The following is a 20,225-nucleotide window of genomic DNA, read 5'->3' as shown; positions in this document are numbered from 1 at the left end:
TAATAATAACTCTTTATTCCAGCTTGACTAAGTGGTGGGTGCAATCCTTAGTCAGCCATATATGTTTTACAACATTTTTTTTACAATGAAATTAAAAATAATAAGCAAATAAGAGAGTGAAAGAAAAAATAATAATAAAATAATAGTTTTGAATGTGTGTGTATGTATGTGTGTATTACAAATCACAAATCAAAAGGTGTTATTGTTATTTTAATGCGATAATTTTAATTGAGATTTCACTTTTAGTTTGATAATATTGTAATTAAAATTATAAGAGTTAGTTTTAACGTAACTTTTTTTTATAATTCTAACTGTAAACGTCCGCCTCCGTGGTGTAACGGTCAGCGTGTTTAGCTACCGTGCTGGAGGTCTCGGGTTCGATTCCCAGGGGGGGTGAAAATAAATATTAGTGATTTTACACTGTAATATTTATTTAATATTACCCTGGACTGGTTCCTGAAGCGCAAGAGTGATCACCTTGCCTTCATGCGTAAACGATCAAGATAACACTGCGTTTATATGACGCAGTGCCCTATGCACCATTGGGGTGCGGATAAGGGTTTATTATTATTATTATTAGCTGTAAACTTAAACATGTTAAAATAATAAGCAAGTGTATTATAAAATATGGAAATACATATCGCTCACTCCTTTCAACGTCATATATCAAAAATCGTCAATTTTCAGTTGTGCATGTTTTCAGAATTCCCAGAAAATGTACTATATCCCAGCAATAGCGACATATTTTTAACTTAATTTTTACCCACTACAGGGCAGAAAGTGTTGTTTTTGCATTTTGAAGAAAAGGTATTGTTTAATTGTTGTTTTTTATACTAAATATTTTTAAAATGGAGAAAAAACCTTCAGGTTTTCCCTAAAAAGATCTGTTGCACAGTAAAATGTTCAAAAAGTGGCTGGATATTTATTTTTAATACATTTTATTATATTTTTAAACTTTAAAAACGATCTCCTGAAAAATGTAATTTTTTGATCTATGACGTTGTTGAAAGGAGTGAGTGATATATTGATTGCAATAAATATGTAGAGAATTAATCCATCTTATACCGTCGCAATATTTAAATAACTATTTATATTCAACAATAAAAAAAAGTAATCATCCGTTAAATCGAGCGAAAGTGTCTAAACCCGTCGTAAGCCAGAAAAACAATCTATAACATATACGGAACAGTAAAATTAACTATTAAATGATGTAGAAAAATAATGAAAAATATAATGGCATGTGAAAATGGACTGGATCTCTCTTAGTCAATTCTTCAGTTAATAGCCTTAAAAATTGTAGGAGTAGTAATAAAAAAATTTAGGTAATGTGAGAATACAGTAAACCCCTCTATAACGTTGAAATAAGTACCTACCTACCGCGTTATCGGAGAGAATGTTATAGAGAGTAAATATTTACAACATTTTGAGTTTGTCCAAATACTTGTTCACTAATCTGGATTATCTCCGATTATAGGAGTCATTTTTCATATTATTTTTTGACATCTCATTAAAGGTGAACAAGAATATGAAAGCCTGGGCATTAAAAATGTCGTTAATAAATTAACTGGTCAAATTTTAAGCCAAAATAATAAAAAATGAAAATAATATTTTCTGGCGTTTCTCGTGTATGTGATTATAATCCAGGATTCGGACCTCACTTCGGAAAATTTAAAAGTTGTTGGTAATATTGTAAAATAGATTATTTTCGTTCTTTAGTTGTAAGAATAACATCCTTTTTATTTGTATTATAAAATACGATAAATACAAACAAAATATAGTAAGTCTTCCGTATCGCAGGAGTGGCGTCACCTTTGGATGAAACGTGGAATCAAGAGTAGAAAATTTGGTTCGAGTCTTTGCTACATTTTCATGTATGGTGGAAAGTCGTAAAGATGTCGCTCTTGTAAATTTGTTTTAGTAAATTTCACAGTAGAAACCCTCTCGTCCTTCTTCGGCTAGTCCGCGATTTTTCAGAATATTTATTGGAATTTTTCTTTTTTAGAATATGTATTGAAAAAGTTTTTTTTTCATTTTTTTTAATTCCTTACCTTTCAATAACTATTTTCTATTAAAAAAAACATATATTTATTTCGAAGAGAAACTTATTTTTTTCGATACGAATACGATATTTCAATCAAAAACTTCAATTACGTTAAATGTTACCTTGGTTTAAAGAAAATTAGGTTGCGGGCTTTTGATTACTGAGCCTTCATACGATAAATCGAATCTTATTAATTTTTTTAAACATTGAACGTTATTCTTTTTTATCTTCTTAAAGCATTGTTTTTATATTGAAAATATGTATATGGTTTTTAAAAGAAAAGAGTTATTGAAAAGTAAGAAGTTAAAAAAATACATAAATATATTTTTTAAACGTACATATATCCTAAAAATGTCTGCCTCCGTAGTGTAATGGACAGCACTCTCGGCTACCGTTCTGGAGGTCCCGGGTTCGATTCCCAAGGGGGGTAAAATAAATACAAGTGATTTTTTCACTGTAATATTTATTCAATATTACCATGGACTGGTGCCTGAAGCGGAGGGCTGATCACCTTTCCTTCATGTGTAAACGATCAAGATAACACTGCGTTTATATGACACAGTGCCCTATGCACCAATGGGGTGCAGATAAGGGTTTAATATTATATATATTCTAAAAAAAAATACTTTTTTAAATGGCCGTAAAGGGACGTGTGATCCTTAACGCAGCCGGCCGCTTACTGAATTCTAAGTTTGCGAGTAAGGATTTAAGCTAGACTTTAAACGCTGAAACAAAGGGCACTGCAACCTGTCGAATGATTTTCATCTTAATTGTTATTTACAAATAGGCAAGGTCATCGGTCTTACGCTTCGGGTACAAGCTTAAGGTAATTTTAAATGAATATAGAAGAAAAGTCACTTTTATTTATTTTGTCTCCTCTATTAATCGAACCTGGGAGCTCCAACACCGCAGCCAATCGCTGATTGTAATTAACATTATATAACTTCATTATCAAATATAAAAATAGTATTCTCAAAATTATTAATAACTAAAGCATTTCTTTGGTTTACTTATTATATATGGTCATATTTACTTATTTATTTTTTCAACAAAAATTATAGTAATATTAGTAAATAACCTATCCCTACTGCATATTTGACCTCGGCTGTTAACGCGTGCTGCAACCCTTAGTGCATGTTGGTCTTCGGGTCGACGAAAATTCACATGTCGCTCACTCCTTTCAAGAACGTCATAAACCAAAAATCGTCAATTTTCAGTTGTGCATGTTTTCGGAATGCCCAGAAAATGTACTATATCCCAGCAAAAGCGGCATATTTTTAATTTAATATTTACCCGCTACAGGGCAGAACGTGTTGTTTTTTTGCATTTTAAAGAAAAGGTCTTGTTTAATTATTTTTTTAAATATACTAAATATTTTTCAAATGGAGAAAAAACCTTCAGGTTTTACCTCAAAAGATCTGTGGCACAGAAAAAAGTTCAATAACTGGCTTGATATTTATTTTTAATACATTGTATAATATTTTTAAACTTTAAAAACGTTCTCTTGAAAAATTAAGTTTTTTGATTTATGACATTCTTGAAAGGAGTGAGTGATGTGTTAAACATTTTGTATAGTTTTAAGTGTGTAAATAGTGCTATGGTAGTAAAGGGTGGTATTATTTGCATGCTGTGATAGGGATTGTCCTGACGAAGAGACGGGTACGCCTCGAAACCGATAGACATAAATATCTCGGTGAGTGGTTATACACTAATATTACTTTATTTTATTTTAGTAAAAAAAAATTCAAAATAGTGTTTTCTGGTGAGGTATTCGTTTAATGGTCATGTTTTATGTTGTTAGGATTTTTTACTTCTGTTTTTTTTTATGTGAATGAAAGTGATGAAAAGTTCTCTTGTAGAAAAATGTTTCAATGATGAATTACAGCTAATCGTAATAAAATAAATAAAACTTACATTCTATCACGCAATAATTCAATTTAGAGTAGGTACATTTTAATCTTATTTAATAATTTTACACCAACAAAGCAATTTACTTAAAATTATTATGATTATTGTGTAACGTAACTGTACGCCAAAAAATAATATCAGAATGATTTATGAATGGTGAAAGTAAATAAATAATTTCAAAGAAATATAAAAGTGTATTATACCATGCGTCTTTTCACTATATCTCAGTTTAATTACAAAAGTATTTGGACACACTCAAAATGATTTTTGTATTTTTTTTTAAGAGAAATATTTGTTGTTTTTATTATTTACACAAATATTTCAATTTCATACTATTTCTGTGAGCCTGAGCGGCTCATTATTAGAGATATGTATCAAATTGTGGTAGAGTAGGTTCGAACCGAGAAACTCTGACTTAAGGAGTCCACGACACTAACCACGGGGCTACAACCAAACATTTTATATTTTGTATTTATATTATCAATGTCAGTTAAATTAGTGTTGAGTACTATCAACAACAACAAAAAAATATTGTTAATACACATCTGGTCAAATGAGATGATAAATTAAGATGGATAAATGCATATAATATTTCAGACGTCTAGCTTTGTCCTAGGGGTGAAAATAATTTTGAATGCTCACCTGTCGTCAGAAGGGTAAAGCTATTTACTTAAAAATATATTTTAACAGATCGCAATTTCAACTGAGATGCGAAAGCGATAGTTAAGATACTGTTAACAAGAATCATGGCACTGTAAATATTTGATAATGTGCAGAATGATAAATGATACAAATGTATCACTTAAGCCAGCCAATGCCAGTTTACAAGCTCTGTGAATTCGTAAACATTAATATTCCGTTGATATAAAAAGATACTTAGTCTCTTTCAAGACATCTGATACAAGTGTATACTTGCTCACTCCTTCCAAGATCGTCAAAAATCAAAAAACGTGATTTTTCAAGAAAACGTTTTAATGTTACTTATGCCACTTATTGAACTTTTTACTGTGCAACAGATATTTTTAGGTAAAACCTGTAGGTTTTTTCTCCATTTGAAAAATATTTAGTATACTTAATAAAAATAATTAAACAATACCTTTTCTTCAAAATGCAAAAACAACATTTTCTGCCCTGTAGCGGGCAAATATTAAGTTAAAAATATGCCTCTTTTGCTGGGATATGGTACATTTTATTGGTATTCCGAAAACATACACAACTGAAATTTGACGATTTTTTATGTATGAAGTTCTTGAAAGGAGTGAGCGACGTATAAACATATATATGTATATATATATATATATATATATATATATATATATATATATATATATTTATATATATATATTATATATATATATATATATATATATATATATATATATATATATATATATATATATATATATATATATATATATATATATATATATGTATATATATATTTATATGGAATTACCCTTCTTTTAACAATGTTTTATTCCGAATTAATAGGTCATCATAAATAAAAATCTACACTGAATAAAAAATTAATAGCCCACACAAAATAATAAAATTAATAATGGCTTTAAAAATACATCAATTTAATGTGAGTTTTTTATTGATATTATGATGATACATTGTCACATTAAGCCATAATAATGATTTGAAATCGTCACGTAAGAAAATCGTCAATTTATTTGACACTTTCTCACAATCTTCCACTATTAGAATAATGTTGACCATATTTGTCATAAAATGTTATTTCTTAAACAATGATACATAATGTCAGGACTTTTTTTAAAACAAAAAAAGGCACCGGAACTCAGTAAAAAAATCAAATATCATTTAAATATTCATTACAATACCATATTTTATAATTATGACGAATTATATAAATATAGATTGTAATTACGTAAGCACAAACATTGTTTCATCTAATTGATTTTGAAATTTAAAAAACATGTATCCGTGAAAAAAGGTTTCGGAACGCCGTTCCATCGCGTTACATGAAATAAAACCCTGCATAAAGCTTGACGTCGCCCACCTTTTCAAGCTGATATACCTTGGGAATATTAGAAGGAGGGGTAGGGAGATGAAAGAAAATTCAGCACAAAAAATATACTTAAATTGATTTAATTAAAAATATAAAAATTATACGAAAGTGACTTTAACTTAAACTAATCTTAAATTGCTATCTTAAATTAGCTTAAAATTAATTAACCCTATCTTAAATTAAACTTATTCTAACCTTTGGTGGAAAAGATGCGCCGTGGGATGCTGGGGTGGCTGTGATCCTTTGTGAAAAAGCTGCGCCGTTGGATGCTGGGATGAGGTTCTTCTTATGACGGGGCGCCGTGCGATGATTCTTGCTTCTTATCTTCTTCTTCTCCTAGTAGAGCTTCAGCTCTTAATTTGAGGCTTATGACCCGGCGTGGGTCTGCTTTTGATACTCCGGATGAGTAACTCCCTTTTTTTCTATCTCCTCTCTCCCTGCGTAGAGCTCCCGCTCTTCTCCTCACTTAAGTCTTAAAACCTGGTGTAGGTATGCTCCTTCTAACTGATTTCTCCCGACTGCTCGATCCCCCTGATCTCTCCCGACTGCTCCTTCCAACTCCTCGATCCCACTGATTTCCCGAAAATAGTGCCTCTTCCAACTGATTTCTCCCGACTGATTCTTCCAACTGACTATTCCGACCAGTCCGACTGGTCGGTCTTCTCTGATCCGATGGATCCCTTCCAACTGATCCTTCCAATTGTTGGCTTCCAAGTCCCGGCTTCCAAGTTCCGGCTTCCAAGTGCCGGCTTCCAAGTGCTATTCCGACCAACTGCCGGCTTCCAAGAGCTATTCCGACCAACTGCCGGCTTCCAAGAGGTCGATCCCACTGATTTCTTCCCGTTATATTCAGTTTCTCTCCTTGAAGATCACGCCCTCGAAACCATTTTTCATTGGCTGACGGTGCGCTTGTATCCACCCCCAAAATTTTCAACGTCTAGACATCAATTAGCAATAATTTTATTTGCGCTATATCGTAAACAAATGCTTTTACTATAATCATAAAAACCGCCGGCAAATAATCCCTTTACAGGCCAGCGGGTTGGCGACAGTTTTTTTTATGATTCAAACCTTTTAAATACATTTTAGTTTTACGACAGGTAAATTATAAAAGGTCGGAGCCATAAAAAATATTTGAGCGCACAGAAATTTTTTTTTACCTAAGACTAATTAAATTAAACGATTGATAATTGATTATTTTTGCCAGGCTAGAGGAGAAACGTGGTTTCACCACGTCAAGCTATGTATGTACTTTATAGTGATTGCTATATGGTATGGTCACATGTCGTTTATACCGATCTAATGTTGAAAAATATCTTTTATTAATATACATTTAGAGTTTTTGTTAAATATCATTCTTGCATTGAATATTCATGTTTAAATTTAACATACTGCTGATGTAAGATCGACGTGTGAATGTCACTCATCGTTTAGCTGAATAATGCATCAATATTTCAAGATGCATGTAATATATCTTGAAAATTTTAAAATATTAATTTATTTCAGCTGTCAAGTTATATTAAAACGACCAAAAATGTAAATACAAAACTGAGATGCAAATATTTCAAAATAACATTTTTTAAACTATTTATTTGTCAGTCACCCAGTACAAGGATGTTTCTGCCAGTGTCAAGTATTATTTTTATTTACAGATAATAAAAAAACAATAGATAATAATATTATTTTTTGACATCTCATCAAAGATGAAGAAGAATATGGAAGTCTGGGCATTTACGGGGCTGACGACCGTCATAGGCTGGTTTAAGTGATCACTTTACACACGTGTAACATTCACCAATTCTACCCATTATTCTTTACATCTCACCAATAGATGTCTCTAGTGAAGTTCTAGTGATTCAAGAACAAGGTTTCTAAATTGGTTCATATATATAGAACTTCCAAGAATTTGAGTAGTGTGGTTGTCAATAATGGGTAGTTCATGTGTGAACGCAGTGTTATCTTGATAACACTGCGTTTATATGAACCAGTGCCCTATGCACCACTGGGGTGCGGATAAGGGTTTTATTATTATTATTATATTTTATTTGACCAGTAACCGGGTTTCGTCGTCACCGTCATTAGTCTGATGATGTTGGTTACGACGATATCCGGTTGCTGGTCAAATAAAATTCATGTGGAAAAAATTACATAGTTGTTATTTTATTATATATTTTATCTTTGTTGTATTTTATCAGCCTTGAATTTTGTTACTGATTTTATTATTATTACTATCGTAAGCCGTGTAAATAACCAGACCCAGACCGATAATCTTCTTCATCTATGTTAAGATGTCAAAATATAAAAAATTAAGGCTTGCAACACCCATCCGGGTCGTTAAATATCAAATCAAAATTATGTAACTTTTCAAATACAATATTTAAGTATCGAAATAATGCCATTTTCAAAACTTGAATGTCGAAATAACCTTATAATAATTGGAAAATTAATGTGTTTTCGATATTCCATTCAATCTGTGCAGGAAGTGGAACAAAACTCACTCAAGTATAAACCGAAGAAGATTTCTAATAACGTTAGAATAAAAGTTGTGATATAAAATTTGTAATACAGATTGGTGACAGACTGAGACCAAATGAAAAAAATATGTTATGAGATATAGTTTAGTCCTGATATCAATCCTTATGTGTGAAAGTGAAGCATGGGGATGGAAAAGGAAGGATAAAATACGATCTCTCAGACGAATGTGAGGAAAAACGATGATTATATTCTTGCCAGTGTCCTTTACTATGACCTAAATTATATTGTTTCCCCACACACAGGCCATGCCTTTGTGGGATATTTTTTTTGTATTTATATTTTATTCATATTTTTTTGCATTTGAAATTATGTCATGTTTGCATAATGCAAAAGAATTTAAAATAAAGAAAAAAAATGGTGAAATGAGGAAAGAATGTAGCATTATCGATAAATTTATTTTAAAAGTGTGTTGCTATGGTTTGGACAGTGGAATGAATAAACGGGGAAAAAACAGTAAAACGAATTTATGAGGTGAATGTTGTTGGAAATAGGAGCAGAAGAAGACCGAGAAAAACTTGGCATGTTTAAGTATTCCAAATACTTGAAATAATCGGCGGGTACGTATGAGAAGATGCGCGAATGTGGAAGAGGCGAAGACTGTTTAAGAGACTTTCTAAAGGTATAGCACTCTATTCTTTCTGCTTACCCCTGCGGAAAGCGGGGTAACGGTTAGTTAGTTAGTTAGGGATTTAATGGATAAATAATATCACCCATTAATATTCAATAAATTATTTATATGGATAATCGCTATGCATGAACATGTTGTATGCATGAACAGCTGAATAAACAATTACCCGAGTTTTGCTTAAACTGAGTGTTCATTATCACACATCTGGTACAAAATTGTAAGTTCTCTAAATAGTGCTCGAGTATTTTTCAATACTAAAGTGGGTTTTCATTATCTTTGAATAATCTTTTTTCTAAATATTCAAACATGGTTTGAATAAAATTAGCTTAGTATTCTAATAAAATCAAACTTTTAAAGGTCCTGCACAATATCGATATATGTAAACGTAAATACAATATAACGATCTATTTTTTTTTATCTAAATACAAAAAAAAACATTTATGCCATTGAGTTAAGAACAGGCATATGATACTTTCAATATGAAAATTTCGATTTATTTTATTTAATTTAATTTATTTAGAAATATAACAGAACATTAACGTAAATATATTTAAAATAATGAATAACAAAAAAACAGGTAATTGTAACATTCCAATTAAAAATTTCACAAATGTCAAATGAGTTAAAAGTAAACAGCAAGAATGAAATATAGCAAAAGTTAAGAAGATTAATAGGCAGACTTAATTTGGAGCTAAAGTAAAAATAATAATACAATATATATATATATATATATATATATATATATATATATATATATATATATATATATATATATATATATATATATATATATATATATATATATATATATATAAATAAGTAATAGGTTCTATATATATATATATAAATAATTAATAAGTAATAAGTTCTACCACCAGATGTCGCATGCGTCGCACTGAATAAAACACAAGACATCAGATAGAAAAAATATAATATTGTTAACTGTCAGAATCAGATAGATAGATAATTATTGTAAAGATTAATTAAGAATAAACTTTTATCGTCGTTTCTTTAATTACAAAGCAATACATTGTTTATTTTATTATTATACACCCACTTTACATCAATTATTACAATTATTCAAGTCATGAATAATTTAGAAAATTTAGAAATACATAAAAATTTTAATTCAGATAAAACAATAATTAATAATATACTGTTTCAAAATACGTCACCATTATTATCAATCTTTCCTTTTACAAAAATGTTGTTCCTTAACCCCTTTACCTATATTTATTAACCTATATATACACCTAAATATATTTTTATTCGTTAGTTTTAATTTGTACCAGAAGATGAAAACAATAGTCGTTTTAGAAACTAGTCGTAAATAAAAATAAAACTCAATTAAGTGGATTATTCAAGTGTTTAATTTTTATTTAAATAATCATGTCATTCCACAAAGTTAATGCCGAATCAATAAATAATATAATATTTATAGCATTTACTTTGTGGTTAGTCGCTTTTACTTTTATATATTTTTTACAAAAATGTTAGTAATATTAGTATATAATTTCGCTCCCCTAATTTCGGTGAGTGGTCATATACTAAAATTACCAACATTTTTGAAAAAAAAAATGAAAAATAAATATAGAAATCTTTAATTATTATTCAGAAATTCAGCCGAAGATGATGTTTTAGCGAAAAATATGGGGTAATATGACTATCGATAATTTGAAACATTATTATTATTTTTTGTTTTAAACACACTTTCATTAAGAATTTCTTTCATGCTGTGATCGATCTGGAACATCATTTGTGACTATATTCCTTATTAAGTGCAAAAGTTAACGACTTGAAGATGAAAAGGTAAAATTACTCCATATAGTAACTAGACCAAGAATAATGGAAACTAGCAGGTACTTAAAACAGTTAAAATTATTCATAATATGTGATTATTCGCACTTCACATCTAATGCACTGTGCGTGGGTAGGTATAAGTTAAAACAATGTTTGTTTTTATTAAATCACAAAACTGAATTGAATTTTTATAATAATATTAAAATTTAAACATCCGGACAGTGCCTGGATTCAATACTCCTATACACCGAATGCAAAACCTCGACAATGATTTCGCGGACCATATCGATATCTGGAATATGTCACTTCCTTACCATAAAGCAATAATAATTACAATATTTCAGGCTAATGTACCATTTCTTGTTCTATATGTTATATATCCTTGTTTAGATAAGTATCTTTATATTCAAACCCTTATCCGCGCATAGGGCACAGCATAATATGAACGCAGAGTTATCTTGATCGTTAACACATGAAGCAAGGATGATCAGCCCTCCACAGCTACCAGTCCAGGGTAATATTGAATAAATATTAAAGTGAAAAATCACCTATATTTATTTGTCACCCCCTCCTGAGAATCGAACCCAGGACCTCCAGAACGGTAGTAGGTCGTGCTGACTACGGAGGTGGACAAATCTTTACAAAGATAGGTTATTAACATAAATGTTATTTTCATTTCGGTGTAAAAATTTACACAATTTGCACAAATTTATTCTGTTAAATTTCGATACGTATTAAATTTAAATTTCAACGCACTGATGTGTTTGCAGCTTAATTATTTCAAATAATGAAATTATTTTGTCTGTAATAGCATTCCAAGATGGAGAACTGAAATATGTTTTATCTATTCATTGATTGACTAATATCCTTCGCGGGTATAAAAATACATAGATACAAAGATTGTGGCGGATTAAAAATACAACGTGAAACGAACGTGCATAATTATTTTTTGTAAAAGAGTTCATTAAACTTTAAACATCACAAATGCAACATTTTGAGTGTGTCCAAATACTTGTTCACAGATCTGAATTAACTCCAATTAGGAGTTATTTTTTTACCTTATTTTTTGACATCTCAATAAAGATGAAAAATAAAATGGAAGTCTAGGCATTTATAGGGCTTACGATCGTCATTGGGTGGTATAAGTGATCAATTTATGCACGTGTAAAATTCACTAATTCTACCCATGATTGTCAACCACATCATTCAAATTCTTGAAACTTCTAGATATATTGATCAAACTCGGAACACAGTGTTTGACTTCACTAGAGACATCTATGGTAGGATGAGGGAAGCTTTTCTATTAAGCAGAAACTCTTTCATTTGTATGTATTATACTCTTCAGCGTTACAGTCGGTCAGGGAGGCATCCAGCCAAACATCTGGGCCATTCTCCAGTCCAAGGAGACCGAGAAAAGGCGTAAAAAAATGTCTGCTCATCTTTTTCCCCACTACAGACTCCGCCTATTCGTCATCATCATATTATGAATTCCCTAGCGTCCAAGTGACTCTTAAATCTAGCTACGACTTATGCAACACTGCTTATAATGCTCCTAATGAGGCTTCAAATTTAGTTTTATAGCCTATACTTGCTCTGAAGTGGATTTACTCTTTATGTTTACAGTTACTATATTTTCTTGTAATTCATGAGTTAAAATTCTAGGCAAAAACATTTGCTATCTATCTAATGGCATGAATTCATGGAGTTCAATGATTCTAAGCTAGCAATGTAGTTACTTGGGATAATTTTTACTATCCAAATCTTTATAAGCGCCCTTAAGGTAGTTTTTAAGGTAGTAATAAATTATACAACTTTTTTGAACGCATTCTGATTTGAACGCTTGAGACAAGCTTGAGATCTGAGCCTTAAATTGACATCTCATCGGTAGGTTGAATAATCCATTGTTCGGTAATAAAAATAATATAGATATTTACAACATTTTGAGTGTGTCCAAATACTTGGTCACAAAATCTGGATTATCTCCAATTACAGGAGTTATTTTCATATTATTTTTGACATCTCATAAAAGATGAAGAAGAATATGGATAAAAAAAGAGAATAAAAGGGTTTATAAAAAGAGAATAAAAGAGTTCTTTGTAATAAAATAGTTTCTGCTCAATAAAACGCTTCTTTTCATCTCACCAATAGATGTCTCTAGTGAAGTTCTAGTGATTCAAGAACAATGTTTCAAAATTGATTCATATATATAGAACTTCTAAGAATTTGAGTATTTTGGTTGTCAAAAATGTGTAGAATTGGTGAATGTTACACGTATGTAAAGTGATCCCTTAAAACAGCCTATGACGGTCGTCAGCTCGGTAAATACCGAGAATTCCATATTCTTCTTCATCTTTGATGAGATGTCAAAAAATAATATGAATTTTAATGTTGTTTTTTTTTTTAGTTAATCGATTGAAATATTTTTACGAGTTAAGTTTTTTATGGCTCAAACTGTACTTGTGGATTACATGCACCCACTGGTGTCATAATATATGCACAACATGTTACATATTGTAATGAAATTCCCCGTCGCACTTGTGTGGTATTGGATGGCATCTTCAGAGATTATGGCCCATTTTCGGTTCTTCGATTCACAATATTGCGGTTAAGAAATACGAAAAGTGAAATCACAATATTTGAAGCGAAGTTTGTTGCTTTAACTAGATTGCTTTTATATCATTATCTGTTTGCGGAGCGTTTCGTTTGCAATGGGTTAGACATTTTTGTACAATGCAACATTTCTATATTGTAAAAATGTGTAGAAATTTTCGATGAGTGATAACACAATTTTTATATTCTGTATATAGCCATCATCCAGGTAACATTTTACGTAATTAGTTTTTTAGTAAAACACCGTTTTTGCTTCGAAATTTCGAATTTTTCTTCGAAATAATTACATATTTGGTTTTGAAAATAAAATAGTAATTGAAAGGTAAGGAGTTTTAAAAAAATACACACATGTATTTTTTATATATATATATATATATATTCTAAAAAACAAACCCAAATTTATTTAAAAGAAAAACTAATTTTTTCAGTACAAAAACGGTGTTTTAGGCAAAAAATCCAAATACGTTAAATGTTACCTGGGTCTCAAGAAAATTAAGTTGCGGACTATCGATCATCCCATTCTTTACATTTTTTGACTTTGGTCCTACTTTTTCTACAAATTCAAACCCTCATCCGCACCCGGTGGTGCAAAGAACACTGCATAATATGAACTCAGTATTATCTTGATCCGTTTACACACGAAGGAAAGGTGATCAGCCCTCCACTTCAGGTAACGGTCCAGGGTAAAAAAAAACACTTATATTTATTTGACCCCCCTTGGGAATAGAACCGGACACCTCCAGTGCGGTAGTCATGCGTGCTGACCATTACACTACGGAGACGAACGTACCAATATTCCTAATATTTTTTTTTAAATACAACAAATTTAAAATTGATAAGTCTTGCAATTAATTTTACTCGAAAAAAATACTATTCAAATAAAATTTATTGATAGTTCAATTATTATAATTTTTTTTTAATACGATATAGATAATATACGTATTGGTCTTTCAATAGAATTGACTTTAAATATAAATATATATATATATATATATATATATATATATATATATATATATATATATATATATATATATATATATATATATATATATATATATATATATATATTTCAACCCTTATCCGCACCCCAATGACCATTACACTACGGAGGCAGACAAATATATATATATATATATATATATATATATATATATATATATATATATATATATATATATATATATATATATATATATATATATATATATATATATATATATATATATATATATATATATATATATATATATATATATATATATATATATATATATATATATATATATATAAATTAATTTTAAGAAAATTCTAGAGCTTGTTCTAGGTATCATAGGTAGGTACTACATTGTAGAAAACATAATGATTTTCGTAAAAACACGGCACGCAGCCATCTTGCACAATTTCTCTTAAAAGTTAAACTAAATAATAAGAAGCTAACGGGGAGTCACTATTATAGATATTTCTAGAGCGTGTAACACCGGGACACCTGTTCTCTACCGAGCAAATAGTCATCAACATCTTCGCCAAAGTAACGACAAGAAATCGTAAGGAAATCTGTCGTTATAAAGAAGGTAATAGATCAATCAAACAATTACGAAAATGGTATCTGTTACTCGTACATACCCATACGAAACAATGGTAGAAATTTCATTTTCAGTCCGTTGGATTCAACCAACATTACAATTAAAATATGTATTTATATATATATATATATATATATACATATATATATATATATATATATATATATATATATATATATATATATATATATATATATATATATATATATATATATAGTCCGCCTCCGTAGTGTAATGGTCAACACGCTCGGCTACCGTTCTGGAGGTCCCGGGTTCGATTCCCGAGGGGGGTAAAATAAGTATAAGTGATTTTTCACTGTAATATTTATTCAATATTACCATGGACTGGTACCTGAAGCGAAGGGCTGATCACCTTTCCTTCATGTGTAAACGATGAAAATAACACTGCGTTAATATGACACAGTGCCCTATGCACCATTGGGGTGCGTATAAGGGTTTTATTATTTTGATTATATATATATATATATATATATATATATATATATATATATATATATATATATATATATATATATATATATATATATATATATATATATATATATCTATATATATATATATATTTATAAATATATATTTATATTTATATATATATATATATATATATATATATATATATATATATATATATATATATATATATATATATATATATATATATATATATATATATATATATATATATATATATATTTTTATATATTTTTATATATATATTTTTAATATTTTAATTAATTTTCTAGGCATTTTTACTTCACAATTTAAACATTGACTACGCTTTTCCTGTCCAATAAAGAGACTAAGCCCTTGTGCTTGGAGAGGGACTTACACTTGTCATTTATTATTTATGTTTGTGAATGATATAATTTATTTAAAATTTATTAACTGTTAAAAAAATGACCTGCAGGTAGGATAATAAGGATAGAGAAGGTAGTTATGAAGAATATATCACAAACACCCAGACCGATTCAAAATATATATTTCCTGAATTCGTTTTGCAGTTGGCGGGAATTGAACCTGACGCCATTTTTGCAGCCGAGCGTCTATCCAATTACGCCAATATAATTACAGTATGTTTTTTTTAAACCCTGGTGATAACAATAAAATAACAAGTACGTTTTATTTATTGTTTCGGCATTAACTTTGTGGTAAGACATGTTACAATAATTAAAGAAAACACTTTGTTTTTTACCACTTGAGTTTTATTAAAGACTACATGTTTCAGAAGTTAAACTTCCATCATTCAGGTCTGTATTATAACTAATAGTTATTATACAGACCTGAATGATGGAAGTTTAACTTCTGAAACATGTAGTCTTTAATAAAACTCAAGTGGTAAAAAACAAAGTGTTTTCTTTAATTATTGTAACAAGTACGTTTTTTTTAAAATATATAATAATCAGTGATCCAGAAAAAAGGGAAAAATTAAGCACTTACATGCACGCGATAGATCCATCTGACGGCTGGTTCCATTCTTCTGGGAAGCAGACATAACTTCCATCAGGATAGCATTCGCTTCCACTGAGATGCTGGCCTCCGTTGAAGATGAACTCGCTGCAGCAGAGTGATGAGTATCTACCACTGTCTTCTTCGCACTGACAGCAGCTCGGACAAGCTCCAGGAACGAAGTCTTCGTAGTTCATCTCGTCAGGTGGTGGAAGAAACAGAACTGAAGAGGGACGTCCAGCTCTCTCGCTATATCCTGTACTCTTACTCCCGGGATATGTGCTCCACACATTGGTATCCGAAGAATACCCTGGAGACGAAGGCACCATCGTGAAATGATCATTATACCTCACCATAGTAAACTCGTTAGTATTTTGTATAAACGTGTCCATATACTCCTGGGTGTATTTCTTATAGAGCTTTTTCTGACGCTGATTTTGGATAATGTGTAAACGGAGAATGTTAAGAAGACACATTTTGATATTTTTTCAAACTTTTCTTAAAACATACGCTATTACTGAAGCATTTCACTGGTTTGTTATTATATATCGATATATGTCACTAAATCTTCACAACCGAACTGTCACTCAGACACATAACCTTCGCCAGACACCGGCGCACTTCCAAGCGACTTTCCTTGCAGTGAAATTTCCCGCGCTTACAATACGGAAACTGCTGTGCGGGGACTGTTTCCCGAACGCGTAATTATACCGAGAAGTTCGTACGAGTTATGTAGAAGTTCGCATGCCTAGAGAGAAATTATTAGCCGATATTATGGTAATTACCTAATGGTTCACTCGCGACTGTCACCCCGCAGTACGAGCTCAACACTCGGCGTTACTTCCACGTTTATCTTCTGCGTTCGTGCGTTGGTCTTCATGCAAACAGTGCATTATAATGATAATGTATTCATATACATTATACCATTATTACTTCACTCCTGTTCGCTGTTCGATACGGCACATCTACACTGTTTTAATTGCTCTATTAGTCTTCCGAACAGAACTATTTACATTTAAAAGATACCACAAATTAAATCGTGGTTTTAGAGACTATTTGTGTTTATTTACAACAATAATAGCACAATATTGTTTCACATATTATGTTTATTTTTGTATTTTGATCGTTGTTAATTAACTCGCGTCAGAAGCACGTTCGCAAAATGCGAACAACACTATTTATATTTTTAAAAAGACATTAAATAAAAATGTGGGGTTCGAGACAGTTTTTGTTTATTCGCAACAATAAAAGCACAATATTATTTAATATATTATGTTTATTTTTGTATTTCAATTGATAAAAAAAAATTATTAACTTTTGTCAGAATTACATTCGAGAAATATGAACAGCACTATTTACATTTAAAAGATACCTCAAATGAAAACGTGGTTTTTGACAAAATTCGTATTTATTTACAATAATAATAGCACGATATTATTTCACATATTGTGTTTATTTTTGTAATTCGATCGATAATTTTTAATTGATCAACTCGCGTCAGAAGCACGTCCGAAAAACACGATTAAAATAATGAAAATCGCAAGTGAAAAGTACGCGAATAGGCGTAAAGCTTTAGATCTTAAAACGTGTCTTCCTCCGACAGAGTTACAATACAAATGATCTGTTAACTGATGGAGCTACTGTAACCGAAGCCCATTCCGCCATCGAGCCATAATAATTACAAAAAACAAACGCCCAGCTGAGTTTTATGAACGCTTCGCAAACCATTGCGGTTAAAGAGAATGAATTAGACGAATTAATTTTTCTAGCGTCTTGATACAAGATGAGCACTAATAAGAAAAAAACAGCCATAACATTTTAAAATCAATGTGTCGAAGAGTATGTTTATTAAATTAAAATGTGAATTCTTGGCAAATATAAAAAAGTTATTATTGTAAACTAGCTGTTGGGTAAATATGTTATTAGTATTAGCACCCGATGGTGCATAGGGCATTGCATCATATAAACACACGAAGGAAAGGTGATCAGTCCTCCGCTTTAGGTACAAGTCCAGGATAATATTACTTTATATTATTTCGAGAAATAAAAACACTTTGTGTTCCGATCCACTCACATTTTTACTAACCAACTAGTTTCGGCAACAACCTGTTGCCCTCTTCAGGGTTACATTATAATGTAACCCTATTTATTTATAAATGTAACCCTGAAGAGGGCAACAGGTTGTTGCCGAAACTAGTTGGTTAATAAAAATGTGAGTGGATCAGAACACAAAATATTTTTATTTCTCGAAATAATATATCAAGATGATCCACAAAGTTAATGCTTTCAATATTCAAAACATAATATTACTTTACCTGTATTGCTACTCAAGTACTGTAATATTATATTGAAATGTAAAAAAAATGCAAATAATGTACATACGCGTATACCTTAGATGAAGCAACGTCATATAGTAACTACTTTTTTTAACATTAGAGCTGACTGAACAAAAAAAATACACAAAAGGAACACTACTTCTCGGATAATCCGAACTTTTCCAAATCCGAACCGGCCACATCCCAATTTGTTCGGATTTCCGAGGTTCCACTGTATATTTGAAGTAAGAGTGGTATTTACCGAGTGAAATTGAAACAAAATATATAAAATCCCCTTGTAGTGGTGCCCCTTGTAGGAATATTTCCAACGATATCAGTTGGCCGAGAATAGCGGAAAGATACAAGTGGTAGTAGGTGTGTAATTTTCTTTGTAGAATGCAGCAATTAAGGCGAAATTCGTGCGACAAAGTGTATCGGTTCGTGCTGCGAAGTGCGCACGCATGAGGAGCCACCAGCCACCCAGCAGCAAGAAGCTGAGTAGTCCACTTGCAAATCGCGTTATGTACAAAAAGCAATTAGTTGAGAAAACTGATAAAAATGACTATCCTTAGGGCGCTTGTCCACTACCTTGAATTCCGTAAAATTCCGTGTAATTTTACCGTCCGGCACGTCAGTTAGCGTTTTAAAACGACGATTGGCTTGTGCTTTTGTCCATCTTTCTTCGGATGGGAGCTCTTGATTGGTGCGTGAACACGTTGCGCGTAAATTCGATCACGCTTAACTGTCGTAGTCAATTTCATTTTTCAAAACCGGGAAATCCCGTGTAGTGGACAAAGCCCTTATAGTCAGGGCTTTTTTTACTTTTATGTAATGCGGTGGAACGGCGTTCCGGCGCCTATTTTCACAGATATTTTTTTTTATTTTTCAATTAGACGAAATAGTATTTGCACTTACGTTATTACAATATATATTTATATAATTAGTCAAAATGATAAAATATGGTATAGTAATCAATATTTAAATGATATTTGATTTAAAAAATATATTGAGTTCCTGGACCTTTTCTGGGATGTTATAAGTGAGTTTCGGGACCTTTTTTGTTAAAAAAAAAGTCCTGCTTATATTATAGTTAAGATATAAAGGCGCATTCATTTGTGTAAGTTAAGGATCATATTAAACTCATTTGTGTTAAGAAATGAAATCACTGTTCATCAATAACCATTTAATTTGTATTTTAAAATTTAACATAGACGTTTTGCAGAAGTGCTTTAAACATAGATAGTTTTGCAACTGTAATACAATACAATTATAGTCAATACAACTGTATTCAATCAACATAGGC

General features: G+C 30.7%; 1 protein-coding gene across 2 annotated transcripts in view; it reads right to left on the bottom strand.

Moving 5' to 3' along the window:
* The window catches only part of LOC148302443 (uncharacterized), a 194,517-nt gene extending 177,056 nt beyond the window's left edge, over positions 1-17,461 (bottom strand). For both annotated transcript variants that reach the window (XM_088271589.1, XM_088271590.1), the window contains exon 1: positions 16,599-17,461. In XM_088271589.1, coding sequence (XP_088127715.1) covers positions 16,599-17,083 — 485 coding nt within the window. In that variant the 5' untranslated portion in view covers positions 17,084-17,461. The remainder of the gene's footprint in view (positions 1-16,598) is intronic.
* Positions 17,462-20,225: the final 2,764 nt, after the last annotated feature.

The sequence above is a fragment of the Brachycentrus maculatus genome, unplaced genomic scaffold (genome assembly GCF_059751285.1).
Source record: "Brachycentrus maculatus isolate JH-2025_06_01 unplaced genomic scaffold, ASM5975128v1 h1tg000452l, whole genome shotgun sequence".
Taxonomy (NCBI): domain Eukaryota; kingdom Metazoa; phylum Arthropoda; class Insecta; order Trichoptera; family Brachycentridae; genus Brachycentrus; species Brachycentrus maculatus.
This window is presented reverse-complemented; position numbering and strand designations above follow the sequence as displayed.